We start from the raw sequence: 18,876 nt of genomic DNA on the forward strand, positions 1-18,876 counted from the left end.
TGCGGTATATAATGTGAACAGATGAAACCGTTTACTGTTTTTGTCAGTATTGACAGTTTAGAAAATATAAAGCTGTGGTTGGTAGGTAGAATGGGTGAGGGCATCTACAGAACGTGTCCAGGTGGAGGATGTTTGGTGGTGTTGGAAGCAACGCGTGAGTGAATCAGCATGTGTTGCCAAGTGAGCATTGGTAACGTCTTCTGGTTTCTTAAGAAATAAATGAGGTCTTGCCCTTTTGTGAAAACTTTCTGTTTGTCAGGGTTTTTCTTGTTTCTGCTTTTTCAGGAAGAAAAAAAAATGGAATGTTAAAATCAAAGGATGTATGTAAAGTTTGCCCCCTAGAGTGAGTTGTTATGTGATTCTTTTGATTGGTTGTTGCACCCTTTTAAGCATTTACTTATTTATTTACTTAACTATGTTAGAAAAAAGGCACGAGAGTCAGAAATCTTTGTAACTTTTTGGAAAAGTATGATAAATTTCTGGATGTTTCTTATTACATTTTGTTGTTTTTTATTCAATTAGCAGACACATGGTTTAGTTGTTTATTTAGAGTGCACAACAGTCCATGGAAAATAGCTTACATATTTATAAACAAACTTGTCTGCCATAAGCATACGTATCTATAATAATATCGGGAAAAATCTGGACGCCATTTAAATTTAGAATATGGTGAAACTTATTTAAATTTAAAACCTTTAGGGGTCAGTGTTCCCTAAGAAAGGTTAAAAAAGGTTACTGTGCCTACCCAAATTAAATATTAAGTCTACTGTATTTTAAATATTTCTTACCAAATGAAGGCAAGAAATGGTAAGAATCATATAGCTTGAAGAAGCTTCAGACAAAAACCTTTGAATTTTACAGGTTTCTTCAATATGATTTTTAGGTTTACTATTTTAGGTAATTGTATTTAATATGTAGTTTATGCATAGTTATTTTTACTTATATGTATTATCTCAATTTAGATATGAATCATGTGTTTTTAAACTATTTTCTTTTAAGCTTACAAAACCAACATGATTCTAAATTGTTGTGGAAACTTTGTCATTTGAAACTTGAGATAAAAAGCCACTGCTAGAAGTGCTTCGAGTCCTTTCATATTGTAGTTTACTGGAGGCCAGCAAATTTTTAAAAATCTTAACTTACTGAATTTAAGTAAAAAGCAACTGTCCTCTTTACTTTAGAATTAGGCTAACAATTATCTTTTATATCCATGATTCTGATGGTTTCTCTACTAAGCAAAATAAACAAGTAAAACCCAGCAAAAGGTAACTTGTCAGTGATTTGTTAGTTTCTTATTGAGTCACAATACTGTTTATTTTTGCTTGGCACTTGGAACCTGTGTGTCACGATCAGCCTCTTTTATTATTGGTTCATCTATCTTTCTGTCTTTTCACAAAGTACGTATTCTTTTTACCTTTTGTCCATCTGTTGTTCTGTAATTGAATTATACTAAAACTATTGCGTGATTTGTAAGTATTTTATAAAGGGAGACATCTTTAGAAATACTATAGAAGAACATCTAGCATGATTTTTAAATGTCTGATCATTGTGACTTAAATATGAGTATAGAATCTCACATCATTTTCATAAACTTTCTTTTTAAAGCAGAGAAGAATAAAATGGTGAGTTGCATAGAATGGCCATCCATTTCTACCAGCAAAGTAGCTGGTAGGAAAAAAAAATGAGATTCCTAGGCAATATGATTAGACACTATTTGAAACTCAGAGTTTTAAAATCTAGATAATCATTCCTTGTTAAATTACAGAACTTGAATTATGTTTAATAATTGGCTTTCTATTAAGTAATGACATATTTTCCTTAAAAAGTATTACATGTTTTTGTTTGTTTCATAGCAGAAGGTAAATTTTATGGAGAACCAGTGTGTTTAATAATTTCAATAAAATGTTAAAAGGAGAAGGAACACAAATTTTGGAGCTAGACAGAGCTGGGTTTCAGGTTTTTGATCTTCCACTTGCTACCTCCTGGACTTGAGCAAAAATTTCATAATTTTAAGCCTGAGTTTTCCTGTGTATGGAATAGGGAGGTGATTTCTTTAGGACGGTTTTGGAGATTAGGGATTATGTATGTAAAAGCGCTACTACAACACCTGAAAAAGATTAATTTATCTAATCCGTATTTCACGTACCAGAATGATTATTTTCACCAGTGTGATGGTGATGGTTTTTTACAGATGCTTAAAAAAAAAAAAAAAGATTGATAACATACTTAACAGGACCTAAATAAATGGTGGTAATTGTTTTCATTGTTATTCTACCCAGCTGTCAAAGGTAGGTCTATTAAAAAATTTCACAACTATTAAGAAACAGAAACAGTGGTATTTGAAATAGTTATTATTAGTTTTATAAAAATATTCTTTTCAAATATCATGTCCACAATACCACTAGAAACTTGATTTTTCAAAGCAGCATAGCTTGTATTGCTATGTTTATGTTTGTTAGAATAGAATATAAAATCAATAATCTTCATTTAGGGTTGAGTCTAATTTTGTCTCTATTGAAATCTGAATTGCAATAAAAATCTTTAGACTAGTGGCACCACACAATGTACCTTCCGTTTCCTTTTGGCAAATGTGAATTTAAGAATACATTTTTTATTTTCCGTATGCTGTAGAAGAGTTAAAAAAGAACATGTTCTTGGTCTGATTAAATTTATTACTTAACTCTATAGGACCTAAGGTAGTAGAGTGTGGTAGCTTCCCACACATGACCATCTAGAATATTTTCGAAGAGTGGTTTTAGGACAACTGACAGCTGGTCAACAAGGACTGATTCATTTACAGAGGAAATGCTAAGGCTACTCTTAAAAGAATGATTGAGGCTCTACTCTTCCATAAAAAAATTTTTTTTCTCTTATTTTAAATAACTTTATTTAAATAAATGTGATTCTTTGTGTCTTTATTTTTAAGTTTGATATGAATGATTCCATTAACTAGTATTGGCCTCCATTGAAAAACGGAATAAAAAAACCGTTTACAAGAGCAACTTAAGTTTTCTAACTGGTTATAAGGTTACGTATGGTATTTTGAGATTCACTGCTTATGATATGAATTATTCACACTTGTGAATTTATGCCTTAAGTTGTATTTTTTTCCTTTATTTTTTTGCAGTTTTTAAATAGACTTTATTTTGTAGAGGAGTTTTAGGTTCGCAACAAAATTGAGAGGAAAATGCAGAGTTCCCACTATACCCCCTACTCCTTATCCCTCTATCCCCCAACACACACACACACATACACACACACACACACACACACACACGCGTGCGACCTTTCCCACCATCAACATCCCCACTGTAGTGGAACATTTGCTACAATTGAACCTACCTATAAATTCTGAATAAGGGAAAAAGTTTGCGGGATGGTGGAAGTCTCATCTTTTATTTTGTTTTGTTTTGTTTTTATTCAAGTGTTTTAAATCAGTTCAGGCAATACTCTTCATGTGGAATTCTCATTACACCTTTGGTCCTTCATTTTTAAAAATGATAATTATTAAGATTAAGCACAAAGAGTGGTAAATTTCTTTTTTTTAGTAAGTTTCATTCTCCCCCATTATTTCTGTACTATTGGTATGATCCTCTCTTTGTACAACTTGTAACTATTTCTTTGATTTAAGGAAATCCAACTCTACTTTTATGTGTAAGTACTATCAGATTTATTTGTGGCCATGAAACTATGAATTTTTTTTGAAATAGAAAAAATTACCTGAATTTTTCAAAAGTTTTTTGCTTTGTTTTAAATTCTCCATCCTTAAGATTCTGAGATCTTTGATAAAAATCCTCATTGATTTCTGGTTACGGCCCTTTCATGCTAAAGGACTTTTTGGAACACACAGTTACAACACGTATCTTAATACAATGTTACTGAATCTTTAATTTTTTTTTTAGAAATTAAGATTTTAGCTTATCGTATTTAAGATAACCATTGTGGTCTTCCTAGTGGCTGTATTTTTCACCTTTAGTGTGATCATTATAAAGTCCTGGGTGTACATTGGCATTTTGTTGATTTTGGAGATCTGAATCAATACACATTGGTGTATAGACTGAAATTATAGCCATTTACACAGTGGGTCCAGGTTGACTGGCTATTTATAGAGTAGCACTGATGTGACTACATTTACTCACTAGTTTTGGTTATCAATAAATCTGGTAATTGAATAAAAAATTGGGGGGGGGTCACTAAATACTCCAACTGTGTGTGTGTGTGTGTGTGTGTGTGTGTGTGTGTAATTCAGAACAACCTACCATATGGGACATTATTATCTTTTGGGGAGTAGTTTCAGATGCAGGTTTTCTTTGCGATTTTGCCTTTTGTGTTTTTTGTTTTTTCTCAGGGAATATGAAAAGCAAACAACAAATCAGGCCACAAAATTTTGAAATTTCATAGTCTAAATGACTAATTAAAAATATTCTAATTTGTAGCTTTGGGGTAAATTCAATAATTATTTGCCAAAGAGTAAAACTGTGCTAATAAGATGTAAATTAAAATAATTATTTTTAAAAAATCCTGTTTGACTTTCATTTTTCATTTTTGAGAGTCTAGTCTTTATATATGGAAACTTTCTGGTACTTTACAATCAGGATGCTGCTAATGGGTGAAAAATTAAAAGTGATCATTTCATATTGAATTATATATTATTATATAATTATACTTGTTAAATAGATACAGAGTATATTAGTTTTTGCTAATTAAGCATTTTTAAAATTAAAATTAAATTCTCTTTTTTAATGTCGTTTCACTGGCTGTACCTAGGATAATTTGACATGCCAAAACACAGTAATGTTTATGGATTTTGAGCGATTTTAGTATAGAAATATAATAAAAATTGAGCACATGCACATTATTAGAGCTTAGAGTTGAGGCCTCTGGTTGGCCGATGAACTGGGAAGTGTAGGTAGTGTGCTACGTACTGTCCCGTCTTTCACTAATTCCACAAGGGTCTCTGGCCTAATGAGTAGAGTTTGATAGTAATTCTTGCTACAAGCATTAAACATAAATAAATAAATAAGTAAATAAAAATTAGGCAAGATACACCTGATTTCTTTCTTTAATATCTTTTTTATTTCTCCCCCCATTCAAAATTTTCAGATTAATATTGATCAGATTAGGATAGATAGGTTTTATTAAGCATTAGTTTTCTTGAACCAACAATATGTATTAGGGGAAATATGGTAGGAAAGATAGAACAAACACATAATCTTTAGTATCAGGCTTGTGTATAAGCATTTGGAATATGGAGTATAGAGTATTCTGGATTCTTTCCACAGATTAATGAATTTATGGAAAGAATTCCTATTTTAAGTAGATTAGATATTTTTGAATTTTTGTTTAAAAATCAAATGTTGCAAATTTGGAATCACTGAAGCCTTTTACACAATCGTTTTTAAGTGTGTAAAGTTAAGTAATGATTTCGTTTTAGCAAATCTGTTTCCTTTTAGAAATCTTCAGTGTCCATATATTGTAGTCAACTAGTATAGAGTATAGACCAGGACAGGCTGCATTAGTCCAGGTAAGAAGACCAAATATAAAACAAAATTTTCATTAAAAAGCCAATACTTGATCCCCTGAGAATGCAATAGAAACTTCCTCTGCATTTTTAATAGGCTATTTGCTCTCTAAGATGTTCTGTATTGGTCTTTTATTAGGTTTTTTTTTTTTTTTTTTTGAAGTCTCTTCTTCCTTAAGTCATTTGCAATGAAAATATAATTTTTTTTTTACTTTTCTCGAGCTTTTTTTTTTTTTTTGCTTAGATATTTAGTGCCTTTTTTTTTCTTCTTCTTCTTTTTAAAGTTACGAATGTTAACTCTGGTATGGGGCTGATGACACTATAGTATAACTGACTAACAGGGCACTACTACAGTAGTCATGGTTGACTGATGAAATGGGAGTCCCCTACCTTTTCCTTTCATGCTTTGGGTTTTGTTTTGTTTTGTTTTTTTTCCTAGAGAAACAAATGGTAACTTTGAATAAAACACATCATTTGCATAGAAAGTTATGTAATGATGCCATATAGAGTATAATGATTTCCTAAAACCTTGTATTTAAAGTAACCTGAATTACAATGAGAGATAAACAGAATATTTACCCATCCCTTATGAGCTGCTGCTGATATGTAAATTTATTCTTCTACTTTGCACAAATATACTTTTGAGCTACTGCTTAAACACTTTGAGGTCCTTAGTCAAACAGTTTTAATGATGCCTCCAATATTATGAAAGTGTGACATTTGATGAATGTCTTATATAGTTTTGATATCTGGGCACATGTCAACAAAAAAAATTGAACATTGGTTTGTCATGCAACACCTAGATAATTTATAATTTTACTGTTTATATCCATCTTGACATTTTTTATCTGCCAAAGGCAGGTTTCATTTGGAATCTTAATCTGAGATTTATTTGGTGGATCTGGAAATCATAGCTAGGGTTCCCACAGGAAATGGTCCATCTACCAACAGATTAAATGGCAGTCCTGCAGTTGTTAGGGGAGCTCTGCATTTAACACACATGCATACTCATTCAGTCAGCACTGTGGAGAAAAATTAAAGTAGTAACCCAGGTTTAGGAACAATGTAGCTAAAAAGTCCCATATTTGCTGAATGACAAAGGGTTATATAGCAGCATTTCATTTTATTATTCGTGCTTGAATTTCTTGTTTGCTCTGTTGAGTCTGCTGACGAATACTAATAAATGCCTGCAACAATCCAGACGAGAGATGCCTGGCAACAAAGCTATGCGGTGGACCTCCCTGATCTTCTCCAGTTCACAACCTGACCTTTTGAAAAATTGGCTGGGCTAAGCTGCAGAATTTGGGTGTAATGGTTATTGTTAACTCCAGCTTTAGGATTTATTAATTTGTGTGATCAAGACTTACCTATACTTCAAAGTTTCAAAAGACCAAACACAATCATCCATCCATTAGAACTAACATTGTGTTTCAGTGATTTCCACTTAGTGTCTGACGGGTGATTCTTCTGTTTTGTTTTTCAAGTCTAAAAATGCTCTTAAATAAAATGAAAGGCACAAGTGAAGAAAATCTGTTTTGGTTATTGGAAAAGTTAGCATCTGTAAGTGTTTTATGAAATTGTTGAATTCATGGACAGTAGGTATGTGTTCATACTTAACAAAAACTAGGTAATTATGAAACCTATTTTACTTGTAGTTGTGAAAATTTAAGACAACCTAGTTTGTTCATATTTTTTATTGCTTTATATAAATTATTCTTATAACAAAAATTAAGAAAGACCGAAAGGGTTAGAAATGTATAGTAGGTAGCAAAATAATTCATATCATTGAGGCAAAAAAGGGATAAATACCACTTGTGTTAATTAATAAAATTTTAGGACAGTTTTCACAATTATTTCAACCTAGATAGTATTTGCAGTGGTTTCAATAAGATGGTACAAGTTTACAGAGCTTTAATTTATGTGATATGTTCATAAGTTAATTAGGTAGCCTAAGCTTTAGGAGATTACACTATTATACTGTGTTCATGGTTTTCACACAGTGAAGGATGTTAAAATTTAGAATCTGAAACATTGTAATAGAATTTAGTTCTTACACAGAAATCTGATCTCTTCTCCAATAGAGTGAATTTTGATGTGCTTTTGACTATTTGGATTTGATAAAGCAAACACTTTTTAAAATTTGGTATAGTATCACCACTTAAAATAGCCTTTTCATAATAAAACAAATAACAAAATTCCAGTAAAATAATTTTCAGGCTCTAGCCAGTGGATAATTTGAAATAAGTCATCAGTTGTCTTAATCAAAGATGAAATAACCTCAACCTCACCAATTCTTTTTGATATTTATTCTAAATATGTAACCACATATAGGAATATAAAAGATGTAGCTCATTTTGAATGTTGAACCTTCATGTGCAAATGAATAAATTATGTGATATTGGCAGGTGTCGTGATTTTCCGACTTTATAAACCTTTGTAAACTCTTACTTCAAAATCCGATAGCTATATGCTGCCTCTGCCCCTGATATGTTTTTGACTTCTCATTATATATATTACACCCTTAATAGAACTACATAAGACTTTGTATCTGTGCTTTCCAACATGGTAGCCACTGGCTGTGTGTGGCTATGAGCACTTGAAATGTGGGCAGTGTTTATGTAGACCAATGAAAAATGAAAGTTATACTTCCTTTTACTTCATATTGCTGCTCAAGCCAAATTATATTAAAACCTGAGAGAGTATACAGTTTGACAGATTTGCATTTTTTTAAGCCAGAGAGATCCAGAAGTTATCTAATTTCTTGTGACTCCCAAGTTAGAATTTCTGAAGGATAACTGCCTGTGCACTACTAGCTATAGTCCTGATTATATCTAATATTGTGCCAATATAGTGAATGCTTAAGTTGTGTTGCAGAAACAGGCTATTTAAATTTCTCATTTTTTTAAAATGTATGTTTAAACCACTATTTTTTTTAAGGATTTTATTCATTTATTTGACAGACAAAGATCACAAGTAGGCAGAGAAGCAGGCAGAGAGAGAGGAGGAAGCAGGCTCCCTGCTGAGCAGAGAGTCTGATGCGGGGCTCGATTCCATAACCCTGAGACCATGACCTGAGCTGAAGGCAGGGGCTTTAACCCACTGAGCCATCCAGGCACCCAAAATTTCTTATTTTCTTGCTATGGGATTGAATCTACAGAAATAAACTGTTGAATTTTCTTTCTGTACAATGAGTTTTCTTTCAGGATCTTTTCCTAGTGTCAGGATTTCTAAATTTCAAAGTCCTATTACTCCTGTAACTTACTAGTTTTATAATCTGATATGTGCTTTGTTAAATCAGTAGGTGTTAACTATAAGTTTTAACCTCATTAAATATTTTCTCATTATATTGTATATTTCTCATCCAATGAGCTAGCATTATATTTATTTTTATATCCATGTCTTTGGATATTTTAATAAGAAATTTAAAATTATATTTTATTTATTCTTTTTGTATTTTAATTTAAAAATCTTTTGCTTAAAAAAAAAAAAAGACTTTTGCTTTTAGCCAAGCAGAATTTTGCAGATAATAATAGCTAACATTTATTGAGTGTGTACTCTGTGCTGACACTTTTCCAAGAGATTATATAATTTAAATAATTTAATCATTATAACAACCTTTTGAGATAGGTGCTGTTATTATATACTTTTATTGGTAGGGAAGTAATTTGCTAAAGGTCATACAGCCATGTGGTGGAGCCAGAATTTAAACCCTGCCGTTTGTCTTTAGCTCATGCACTGTGGTTTTGCTTGGAAGATCTAAATACACCAGTGTTCTACTTGGAGGGTCTAACCTTTTCTCTTGTACGCACTCATAGTAGGTGAGACCACTTTGATATGGCCCAATTTTCTGATGTCTTTTTCTTTTATGTTTGGTGGGGAGCAGGAAAGCACTTGTATGCATCTGTGTGGAAAACTAACCCTTCTCTGCATAAAAAAGGAAACAGCATTATTTAGTAAAGGAAATAAATAGTATTTGTACACACACACACACGCACACACACACAGATAACCTACATTTAACTTACTTAAGGGATTGGTAGAAGTTATTTGGAGCCACTAACTGATACTTTTGTTCTGATTATGTTGAAACTAATGTTCACTTAGAGAAATCCTTAACCATTGAAAAAAGACAACATCTTTTGTTTAAAATATGGGGCTACCATATTAATTACATCATTACATCAATTTTACAGTCTTATTTAGTAGCAAAAGACTTATTTACAGTCTTATTTAGTGTCATGTCATTTTGATGTTGTTACATATGGTGGTAATGGACAGTATACAGAAGAAAAAGAAGCAATAAGCATGAGATTTTTGTTCTTTTTAAATTTATAAAATTACATGCTATAGTATAAGTAATCATCTGTCCTCTCCAAAAAAAGTGTTTAAAGCAGTGGGACCAATTATGTGAGCAAGCATCAAGAGAGCACATTAGCAGATTGCCTCCTTTATGGTTCATGTCAGGTATAAATTTCCCTAAGTAACACCTGCATCTGAAGGTGCAAGAGATCCATTTCTTTGAATATACTTACTTATAATATTTCTATTGCCTTTTTTTCTTTTCTGTTCCTGAGCTCTCAGGTAGCTGGCATGTTGCTATTCTGAGTAACTCTGGTAGGGATCCCTAGAGACAATTCTAGCTCAACCACTCTGAAGAAACAGCTCTGTAAACAGTATTGACCCCCCCAGGGGACCATCAAATCCGTTTACACAGATACCAGTTGTCACAAACTATTTACAAAGCCAGACAGAACAGAATTTCCCAGCCTTTAAGAATCCCTATTTGATTCTAGCCACCTCCTCCCTTCTGTGTAGTAGTTGGGAAATAACAGTTATTTTTGGCCATGAGTCATGATTTGTTGAGTAGCATCAGTTTAACTGAGTGTATTATACATTAACTAATGTACAGTTGTCTAGAGAATCGAACTCAAGGGGGATCTTAGAGATTTCTTTCCTAGAGTAGGAAATGGTATAATATTGTCAATTTTTTTAGACTAAGGAATTGAGAATTTAATAGCAATGCTAGCATTGAGAGAGTTGACGATACTAATACCTCCAGAAATAAAGAGAATTTGTTAGATCGTGAAAATCATCCATTGGAAACAGCATGAAAGTCACTGGAGTGACACAAGGTCTTCAAATATATGTTGCAGGTAGCCGGGCACATGTATTAAGTATTAACATTCCCCCCAAATCTTAATGAAATCCACCCATTTGCCCAGATGAATAAACTGTCTTTAACAAACAACAGCAATTTGAGGAATACCTAGTAGTGATCCTCTGTAACATAATTTTCAAATGGCCATAGGATAAGTTTATATGGTAGTGATATTAATAGCAAAAATTAGGAAATATATTTGGTTTGAAGTAGTCATTTTCTCATGTCCAGTAATATAGTGTGCTCACAGAAGAGCAAATAAAGTAAATAAAGGAATTGATAGTAGTTATAAAAATTCCCTGTCGTTTAACTCTTAGGAAAGAAAGACTTCAGCATCTTATGAAGTATGAAGAAGAGATTGATAATTTATTCTCTAAGTCCATATGGAGAAATGTATTTAAATAGTATTAATTATGTTCATCATAATGATAGAACAGTTAACAAGGACATTGATTAAACGCTGAAGCAGATTACTAAAGAAAGTTATAGAGTTTCCATTTAAACCATGTGGAAGAGAGGAATTAATAGGATAATTTTAGTTTTAAGCTTTCATCTGCCTAGAGATAAGAGTTTGAATCAGAAGTGAATATGATTTTTTCTTTTAAACATTTATCTTTCTAATTGACTGTTGTGCAAAACAGACCTATAACGTCCCTTTTTGTTGCACTGTATTGCCTTAGATACTTATATTTCTATATGCAGTGCCTTTCTATGCATCACCCTCAGGTGATGGGGCAATCCGAATAGCTCAACTGAAGCTTTTAGTAGCGTCACCCACTTATCACTTCATAATGAATGGCCTTTCTTCTGGGCTGGAGAGTTTAGGGAAGACAACTGAAGATTGAGGTAGAGTCAGTAAGTGATATCATCTTCTATTGATTGGAGACAGTACTAACTCAGAAACTGAATTTAAGTCAGGCTTTGAAAAGGGTAAAGAAAACTTGGCAAAATGCAATATGGTATAGCAGTTTCTTAAATTCTGACTTGAAAAGTCAAAAGTACATCATGCCTGTAAGTTACTCTCAAGTGTTATGGGAAAAAGTACATGTGTAGATGGGCAGGTAGGTAGAGTTGGAGAGAATGAATAATAAAGCAAATGTGGTAAAATGTTAACATCTGGAGAATCTGGGTGCCTTCGTCCAGTATAAAGGAATTCTTTGTACTGTTTTTGCAACTTTTTTATAAGACTGAAAAAAAATTAAAAATTTTTGTGGTAATTCAGAAAAAAAAAAAAGACTGAAAAAAAATGACTTACCTACAATCAGTTCCTCTCAGCTCTCTCACCTGTCTCTGTCTTCAGCATGTTCATGCAGTCAGTGAAGTCTGGACTCTCATTTCTCCTTTCTTTTCTTGCCTTTTTTTTTCTGAATGATTTCCGTGTCTTAATAGGTGACACTTAGTACCTTGATTCCTTGATTTTTTTCTTCTCCAAGTACCTTCACCATCAATCTGTTTCATTAATCCATTCCCAGATGAGCCACATCTTTAAAGATTTTTACTCCCTCACTATAACATCTTGTCATTGCAAGAAAGACATACAAGAAATGTTTCGTTTTTCCAAAAGCTATTCCTTTTCTGTATCCATGCTTCTCCCCCCCCCCCCCCCCGTTCTCTTATTCTTACAGTCTGTCAACTTTTTCTTTATATCATCTAACTTGAACCCTTTGGTGGTTGATGGCTTTCCATATCCCTACTTGTCTTTTATTATAACAAATGTCTTTGTGAAATCTTCCCAGAGTCTTCTAGTTGAGCATCACTATGTCTAACATGTCTTATATTTGGTCTCTATAGCTCTAGTAGAGTCCTTTTATATTGTATTCAAATCATTAGACCAGTTTGCCTTCCTCACTGTACTATAGAGTCCTTGAAGGGAGAGTCATTTCCCACTTGTCTTTGTTTTTCCCAATAATTTCATCCAGCATATCACATTGGAGGTTTTCCATGGATTATTAAATTAATGAATAGATAGGTTAATTAGAGGGGTCAAATTTTCTTTTTTTTTTTTAAATATTTTATTTATTTATTTGACACAGAGAGAGAGAGATCACAAGTAGGCAGAGAGGCAGGCAGAGAGAGAGGAGGAAGCAGACTCCCCACCAAGCAGAGAGCCTGATGTGGGGCTCGATTCCAGGACCCTGAGATCATGACCTGAGCCAAAGGCAGAGGCTTAACCCACTGAGCCACCCAGGTGCCCCGAGGGGTCAAATTTTCTATACAGAGGTTGAATTTTGATATAGGATAATGCAACATGGTAGAGTAGAAAAGCATTGAGAGAGGATTTAAGCAACATTTACTATGATAGTTGGTCAAGAACATAGACGAAAGAAAAATTTTATACATCAGCCTTGTTGCCTTAAAATAAAATTAAATTCTTAGTAGAAGAGTATAGATATTAATTTGCAGAGGAGGCTCCAAGTGTAGACAGTTACAGTTGAGAATCTAAAAGCTTTTAGTACAGAGCAAGATTAGAAAGATCTAGAATTAATCAGAGCCAAGCCACACAGTATGGGGTTCTTCAAAAATATCAAACATTTTGACTTCAAATCCAGAAGTACATTAGGACTTGCTGAGTTTATTTCAATAATACTGTAAGGGATTATAATTACTATAATCCAGGAGGGATCTATAAAGAGTCCTTTTATTGGGAAGGTCACACATCTGCTCTGAGTTTGAGGAAGATTGGACAGTTCCAGGTGAAAAGGCACTGATTTACCAAGAGCTCAGCAGATCTTAAAACTTGACATCTGATAAGCTGAAATAAGGAAGAGTGCTATAAATATATTAAGCAGATAGCAAGTATAGATACCAGGGATGGAGGAGAGTAAACACTAGGAGGTTAGAAATAAAAAACTGAAAGCAGAAAGATGCTGAACTAGACCCAGAAATAGAGAGGTAAAAATATGGGACAAGATGTATGTAGTGGTAAGATAATGGTAATGTATGTGATGGGAAACAGATCAGAGAGTCAAGACTTAAGATTCTGAAGCAGTTGGTATGGTATTGTCATAAAACACTGGGGAATTTTTATAGCTGCAAGTGCTCCATGGCTCATGTTTTTACCTTTTGGGGAATCTTTGTACCTCATAAACTGGAGAATAATATAGGCCTTAATAGTAACTTTCTGATATATTCCTGGGCACAAGTTTTGTTATTTTGATATTGCTATCAGTAACTACTTTTAATTCTCTTACATTTTCGTTACGATTGATCCTTGAACAATCTGGGAGTTAGGGGCATCAACCCTAGGTCAAAAATTCACATATAACTGTTGACTCCCCCAAAATGTAACTATTAAATAGCGGAAAAGACTTACCAGTAATATAGTCGATTAACATGTATTTTGCATGTTATATGCATTCTTACAATAAAGTAAGCTAGGGAAAGAAAATGTCGCTAAGAAAATCATAAGAAAAAATACCTTTATACTACTCTACTGTACTTACCGAAAAAAATTCATGGGTAAGTGGAACTGTGCAGTTCAGAGCCATGTGTTCAAGGGTCAACCATACTTTTAAAGTTACATGGTAGTGTTAGAAAGCATGGTTTATTGATGATATAGTGGTATTCTTTAATGTCCATTTATAAAATTCCCTAATTTAGATTTTGGAGTTTCCATTCTACTAATACCCGCCTCTTGTAGAAAAGTTAGCATGATGGGCGCCTGGGTGGTTAAATGTCTGCCTTCAGCTCAGGTCATGATCCCAGGGTCCTCAGATGAGTCCACATCGGGCTTTCTGCTCAGCAGGGAGTCTGCTTTTCACTCCCTCTCTGCTCCCCCTGCTTGTGCTCTCTTACTCTCTCTGTCAAATAAATAAATAAAAATAAAATCTTAAAAAAAAAAAAAAAGTAGCATGATGAATGTCTGAAGCACACGATGTAGACATTTTGAAATGTCAAAAACCAACAAATAATCCTCAGATACCTGGAATTGTTAGAGTTTAAACCAAAACAATATGATGTTGAAATTTCATAACTTACAGTATATAATTATGATAGCACATTCTCCCTATTTGTTTACTCAAACAAAATGAAATTGAGAGGAATTTGCTATAAACAAGTGGTTTCTAATTTAGCTTCAGCCACCATGATCATGTCCAGGACTTGGAGTTTATAACTGGTCACACCTAACTTTAGCATATCTACAGGCAAAGGATTTCTCCTTAAGGAATGAATACTTTGTGAAAGATCACTTATTTATAAGTGCCCGTATTTTGTTTTTATTCTAAAACTACTGTCCTTGGGGCGCCAGGGTGGCTCAGTGCGTTAAAGCCTCTGCCTTCAGCTCCGGTCATGATCCCAGGGTCCTAGGATCGAGCCCCGCATCTGGCTCTCTGCTCAGCGGGGAGCCTGCTTCACCCTCTCTTTCTGCCTGCCTCTCTGCCTACTTGTGATCTCTGTCTGTCAAATAAATAAATAAATAAATTAAAAAAAAAAAAACCTATGTCCTCTGCTTTTCTTCTTAAAAGGATTTTAAGTTTGACAGGTTGGAAAAGGCATCATCAACAGACAGGTGAGATTCACCTGCTTTTTAAAGTTCAAACATTAATGATGCTGGAAATAATAAAGTATTTGTTACAATCAGTATTTGTCTGTTGGTGTGATTTACTGGTAAGGGAGTTTATTTTAGGTACTTGTGTGTGTGTGTCGTTTACTTCCAAAAATTTCACTAAATCATCAGATACACTTTTCCTTTGAAATAGCTATTATTTATTAGTTACAGCTTAAAATAACTTTTATGAGATAGCCAGGCTTTACAAAATAGATTTTCTAATGTATAATATATATCTGATAAAAATGGGAGTTAAAAATAATGCCTATATTGTGTTAATTTTAATATTCTGATGATAAAAATAATATCTAACATTTACTGATGTGCCAAACACTAGGCCAAGTACTTTGCATCAAAATAACTCAAGCAAAAGTGTGACTATGTTCTCATTTTACAAAAAAGAAACTTAGGCTTGCATGGGTAAGTTAACTTGACCAAAGTTACGCCCTTGGCAAAGCTGAAATTCTAACCCAGGCAGTCTGATACCAGAGTTGCATGCATATTATCACTTCCCTATAATTATTAACTTATTGTATCCTATTTTTTGGAATCTAGAAAATAATGTTCCTACACCTGTGTTTCTCAGCTTTAATTTTATGCTGGAGTTATTTGGACACTCTGACAGATCTTGATTTAATTAATATAAGATGTGTTCTGGACTAAGAATTTCCAGAAACTCCTCAGGTTATTTCAAACTGCAGTCAAGGTTGTAAACCATTGCCCTGAGTACCTACCAGAAGTGGAAAAACTATACTGTACATGCTTAGTTGATTATAGTAGGAGTAAGAATAGTAAGTACATGTTTAAAGCTATGAGAGCACCTATTTCCACAAAAACTTTCATCTGAATGATTTAATATGTAGCTATGGCACTTCACATATCATTTGTTTTTGTTTTGTTTTAAATACAGAGATAGCTCATAGTTATCTTGAACAAAAGACTACAGGGAGAAATAAAAGTACAGAGTCGGATGAACTACCAACTGTGAATTCCAAGGAAGGCATGCATCAGAAATCCAATGAATTAGTCAATGAAGACACCCATGAGGACACGGAACTGCCAGGGCAGAGATCAAGGAATTTCCCTTATCCAGGTGATGAGAGAGCTGACTGCACTACTAAAAAATCCAAGTAAGTGCTGGCAGACTTAAATTTAGGAAATAAGATTGAGAAAACTCTTTCTTCTTCCCTTCCTCCTTCCTCCATTCATCCCTCCGTTTCTTTTTGGTGTGGGCTAAATTGGACATATCATTAACTTACTGGAATTTAGGCAACCTACTGGAGTTTTCTACTGTTTTCTTTACATGGGTGTGCTAAAAAGCACAAGGTGAGTTTTAATGAAGGCAAAGTTGAATATTATTGCCTGTGTCCTTTCTTTTTCTTTTTTTTTTTTTAAGATTTTTTTATTTATTTGACAGAAAGATCAGAAGTAGGCAGAGAGGCAGGCAGAGAGAGAGAGGAGAAGGAGGCAGGCTCCCTGCTGAGCAGAGAGCCTGATGTGAGGCTTGATCCCAGGACCCTGGGATCATGACCTGAGCGGAAGGCAGAGGCTTTAACCACTGAGCCACCCAGGTACCCGCCTGTGTCCTTTCATTTTGGATCTGGAAATAACTGTTAAGGTGACACAAAAGGGAAATTATTCATCAGAACCCTAAACTGGCAGTTCTAGGACAAAATAAGCTCAAAGGTGTGTTTTGGTTTTGGTTAGCATGATTTATTATTTAAGTGAATTTGAATGCTTCTAGAAAGGCCTTGTACTCTCTCCCATTTGTCTTCCTTATTATTTTCTTTTCTGCAGCTTTTAACATTCACCTTACCTACTTATCCCAGGAAGAGATTTGACTTTGTGACACCTGTGACTTTTAGCTCTATGGATTAAAGTATTTTGATAATTAGTCTTATATTTTGAAAATACTGCAGAATTGTAAAAATTTCAGTGACACTTATATATTCAGTCCAAACAAAATCTTATATATTTTAATAGTTTTGCATAAGAACAGCTAAATAAGTAAAATGATTATTTAAAAATTATTTAGTAGATATATTAATGAACATTAATATATAATTTATGTATTATTAATGTGTTTTTACTTCTTGGCAAATAGATCATTACTAAAGTGCAGATTTCGAATATACTTTTGGGGAATAAGAGTAGGGATGAATGAAGAAGTGATAAACATTTTTTAACCACATGGGACAAATAGTAGAGATTGGGCTAAAACCTCAGTATGAAATATCTAATGTAATTGCAACAGAAGAAATACATGGTAGGTAGAGCTGCAGGGACTGTCCCAGACCTCACTGATTAACTTCTTAGAAACTCTAAGATTTACCTATGTTTACAACTTTAATATGATGCCTTCAAAAATGATCCATCTCTTTTCCCTTCCCTTCTTTTTTTTCTTAAATTTTAAAAAGATTTATTTATTAATGTGAGAGAGAGAGCACAAGGAATAGGGAGGGACAGCTGGAGAAGCAGACTCCCTTCTGAGCAGGGAGCCTGACGCGGGGCTTGATCCCAGGACCCTAAGATCATGACCCGAGCTGAAGGCAATTGCCCAACTGACTGAGCCACTCAGGCACCCCTCCCTTCCCTTCTTTATACTACATGCTAACAAGTCGATATTGTTCTCAAATAGCATACAAAATGTCAAAAAAAGATTACTTACCATTAAATGTCACAGGAGTAGGTTTTCATTTTTAATTTATTTTGAGTTTAATAATGAAAAAATGATATTCTGTCAACCGAATTGAAAAAAAGTATGAATGTTGTTCCCATTTTCCAACAAGTGAGATATGTTTCTAGAATCCTGACCAAAAGTCACAACCCTTAAAACCTGAATTCTTTAAGTGTACTGAACCATGAATCTCTGTAGAAGTTAATAAATGCTTTCCACAGATTTAGTTCTCTTAGTTGATAAATTAGAACCTCTGTAAAATTGATGTATTTATTCTTTTTGATCCATAGTATTGTCTTAACGGTGCATAACAAAAGAAATTTAAAATTAAGTAACTTTACTTATTTTTTGTTAAACTTATTTTTTGTTAAATTCCCTCATTCGCATTCTAAAATTTATAGATCCTGTATAGTAGAAATTATATGTATATATTGTTAATAGTTTTTTTATTACAGCATTATGGAACATAGAGAAAATGATTTGCGGTGTGAATGTACGATCCCTTGTCAAGTAACTTCAGACTTAGATAAAGAGAAGAAAATAGCATTTCTTCTAAAAGAATTGGACATTCTCAGAGCGAACAATAAAAAGGTACAATATAGGAAGTCTGATCATTGTACACTGTGCATTTAGCTGTTAACCTTCTAAGTTTGCTTTGTTGCCCATCATAATTCAGTTTCATGCTGTATTTTCATCCTTTAATTGTATAGCTCTATATTGTTGCCATACCATGGCATCAGATAATGACTGAGACAGTGGCTATGAAAAGCAAATTCTTTTATTTCCTCCCTGGCTGGCCCGTGATATCACTTCCTTTTTCATAGAACGATGGTACCTGGAGTAGGTACCTAAAAAGAAGGTTCAAGTTTTATTGTAGTAAAAGTTTACTTCAGTATTATGGAAAGTGAGAAATACAATGTACTGATTTTGTGTTACTTAACTTTTTTTTCTTTTTTTATTAGTATCGGTGC

General features: G+C 33.5%; 1 protein-coding gene and 1 non-coding gene across 8 annotated transcripts in view; both read left to right on the forward strand.

The window, feature by feature from the left end:
• MIPOL1 (mirror-image polydactyly 1) overlaps positions 1–18,876 on the forward strand; it is a 327,451-nt gene that overhangs the window by 57,708 nt on the left and 250,867 nt on the right. For 6 of the 7 annotated variants that reach the window (XM_059181948.1, XM_059181955.1, XM_059181951.1 and 3 more), the window contains 2 exons: positions 16,139–16,358; positions 18,361–18,496. In XM_059181948.1, the coding sequence (XP_059037931.1) occupies positions 16,139–16,358; positions 18,361–18,496 (356 nt within the window). Of the gene's footprint in view, positions 1–1,322; positions 1,398–16,138; positions 16,359–18,360; positions 18,497–18,876 lie in introns of those variants that run through there. The other variant, XM_059181953.1, reaches the window with a different exon arrangement.
• Positions 4,848–5,000, forward strand: LOC131837464 (small nucleolar RNA SNORA62/SNORA6 family). Its single transcript, XR_009356062.1, has one exon. It is a non-coding gene; the product is annotated as a small nucleolar RNA SNORA62/SNORA6 family (small nucleolar RNA).

The sequence above is a fragment of the Mustela lutreola genome, chromosome 7, assembly GCF_030435805.1.
Source record: "Mustela lutreola isolate mMusLut2 chromosome 7, mMusLut2.pri, whole genome shotgun sequence".
In the NCBI taxonomy this organism is placed as follows: Eukaryota; Metazoa; Chordata; class Mammalia; order Carnivora; family Mustelidae; genus Mustela; species Mustela lutreola.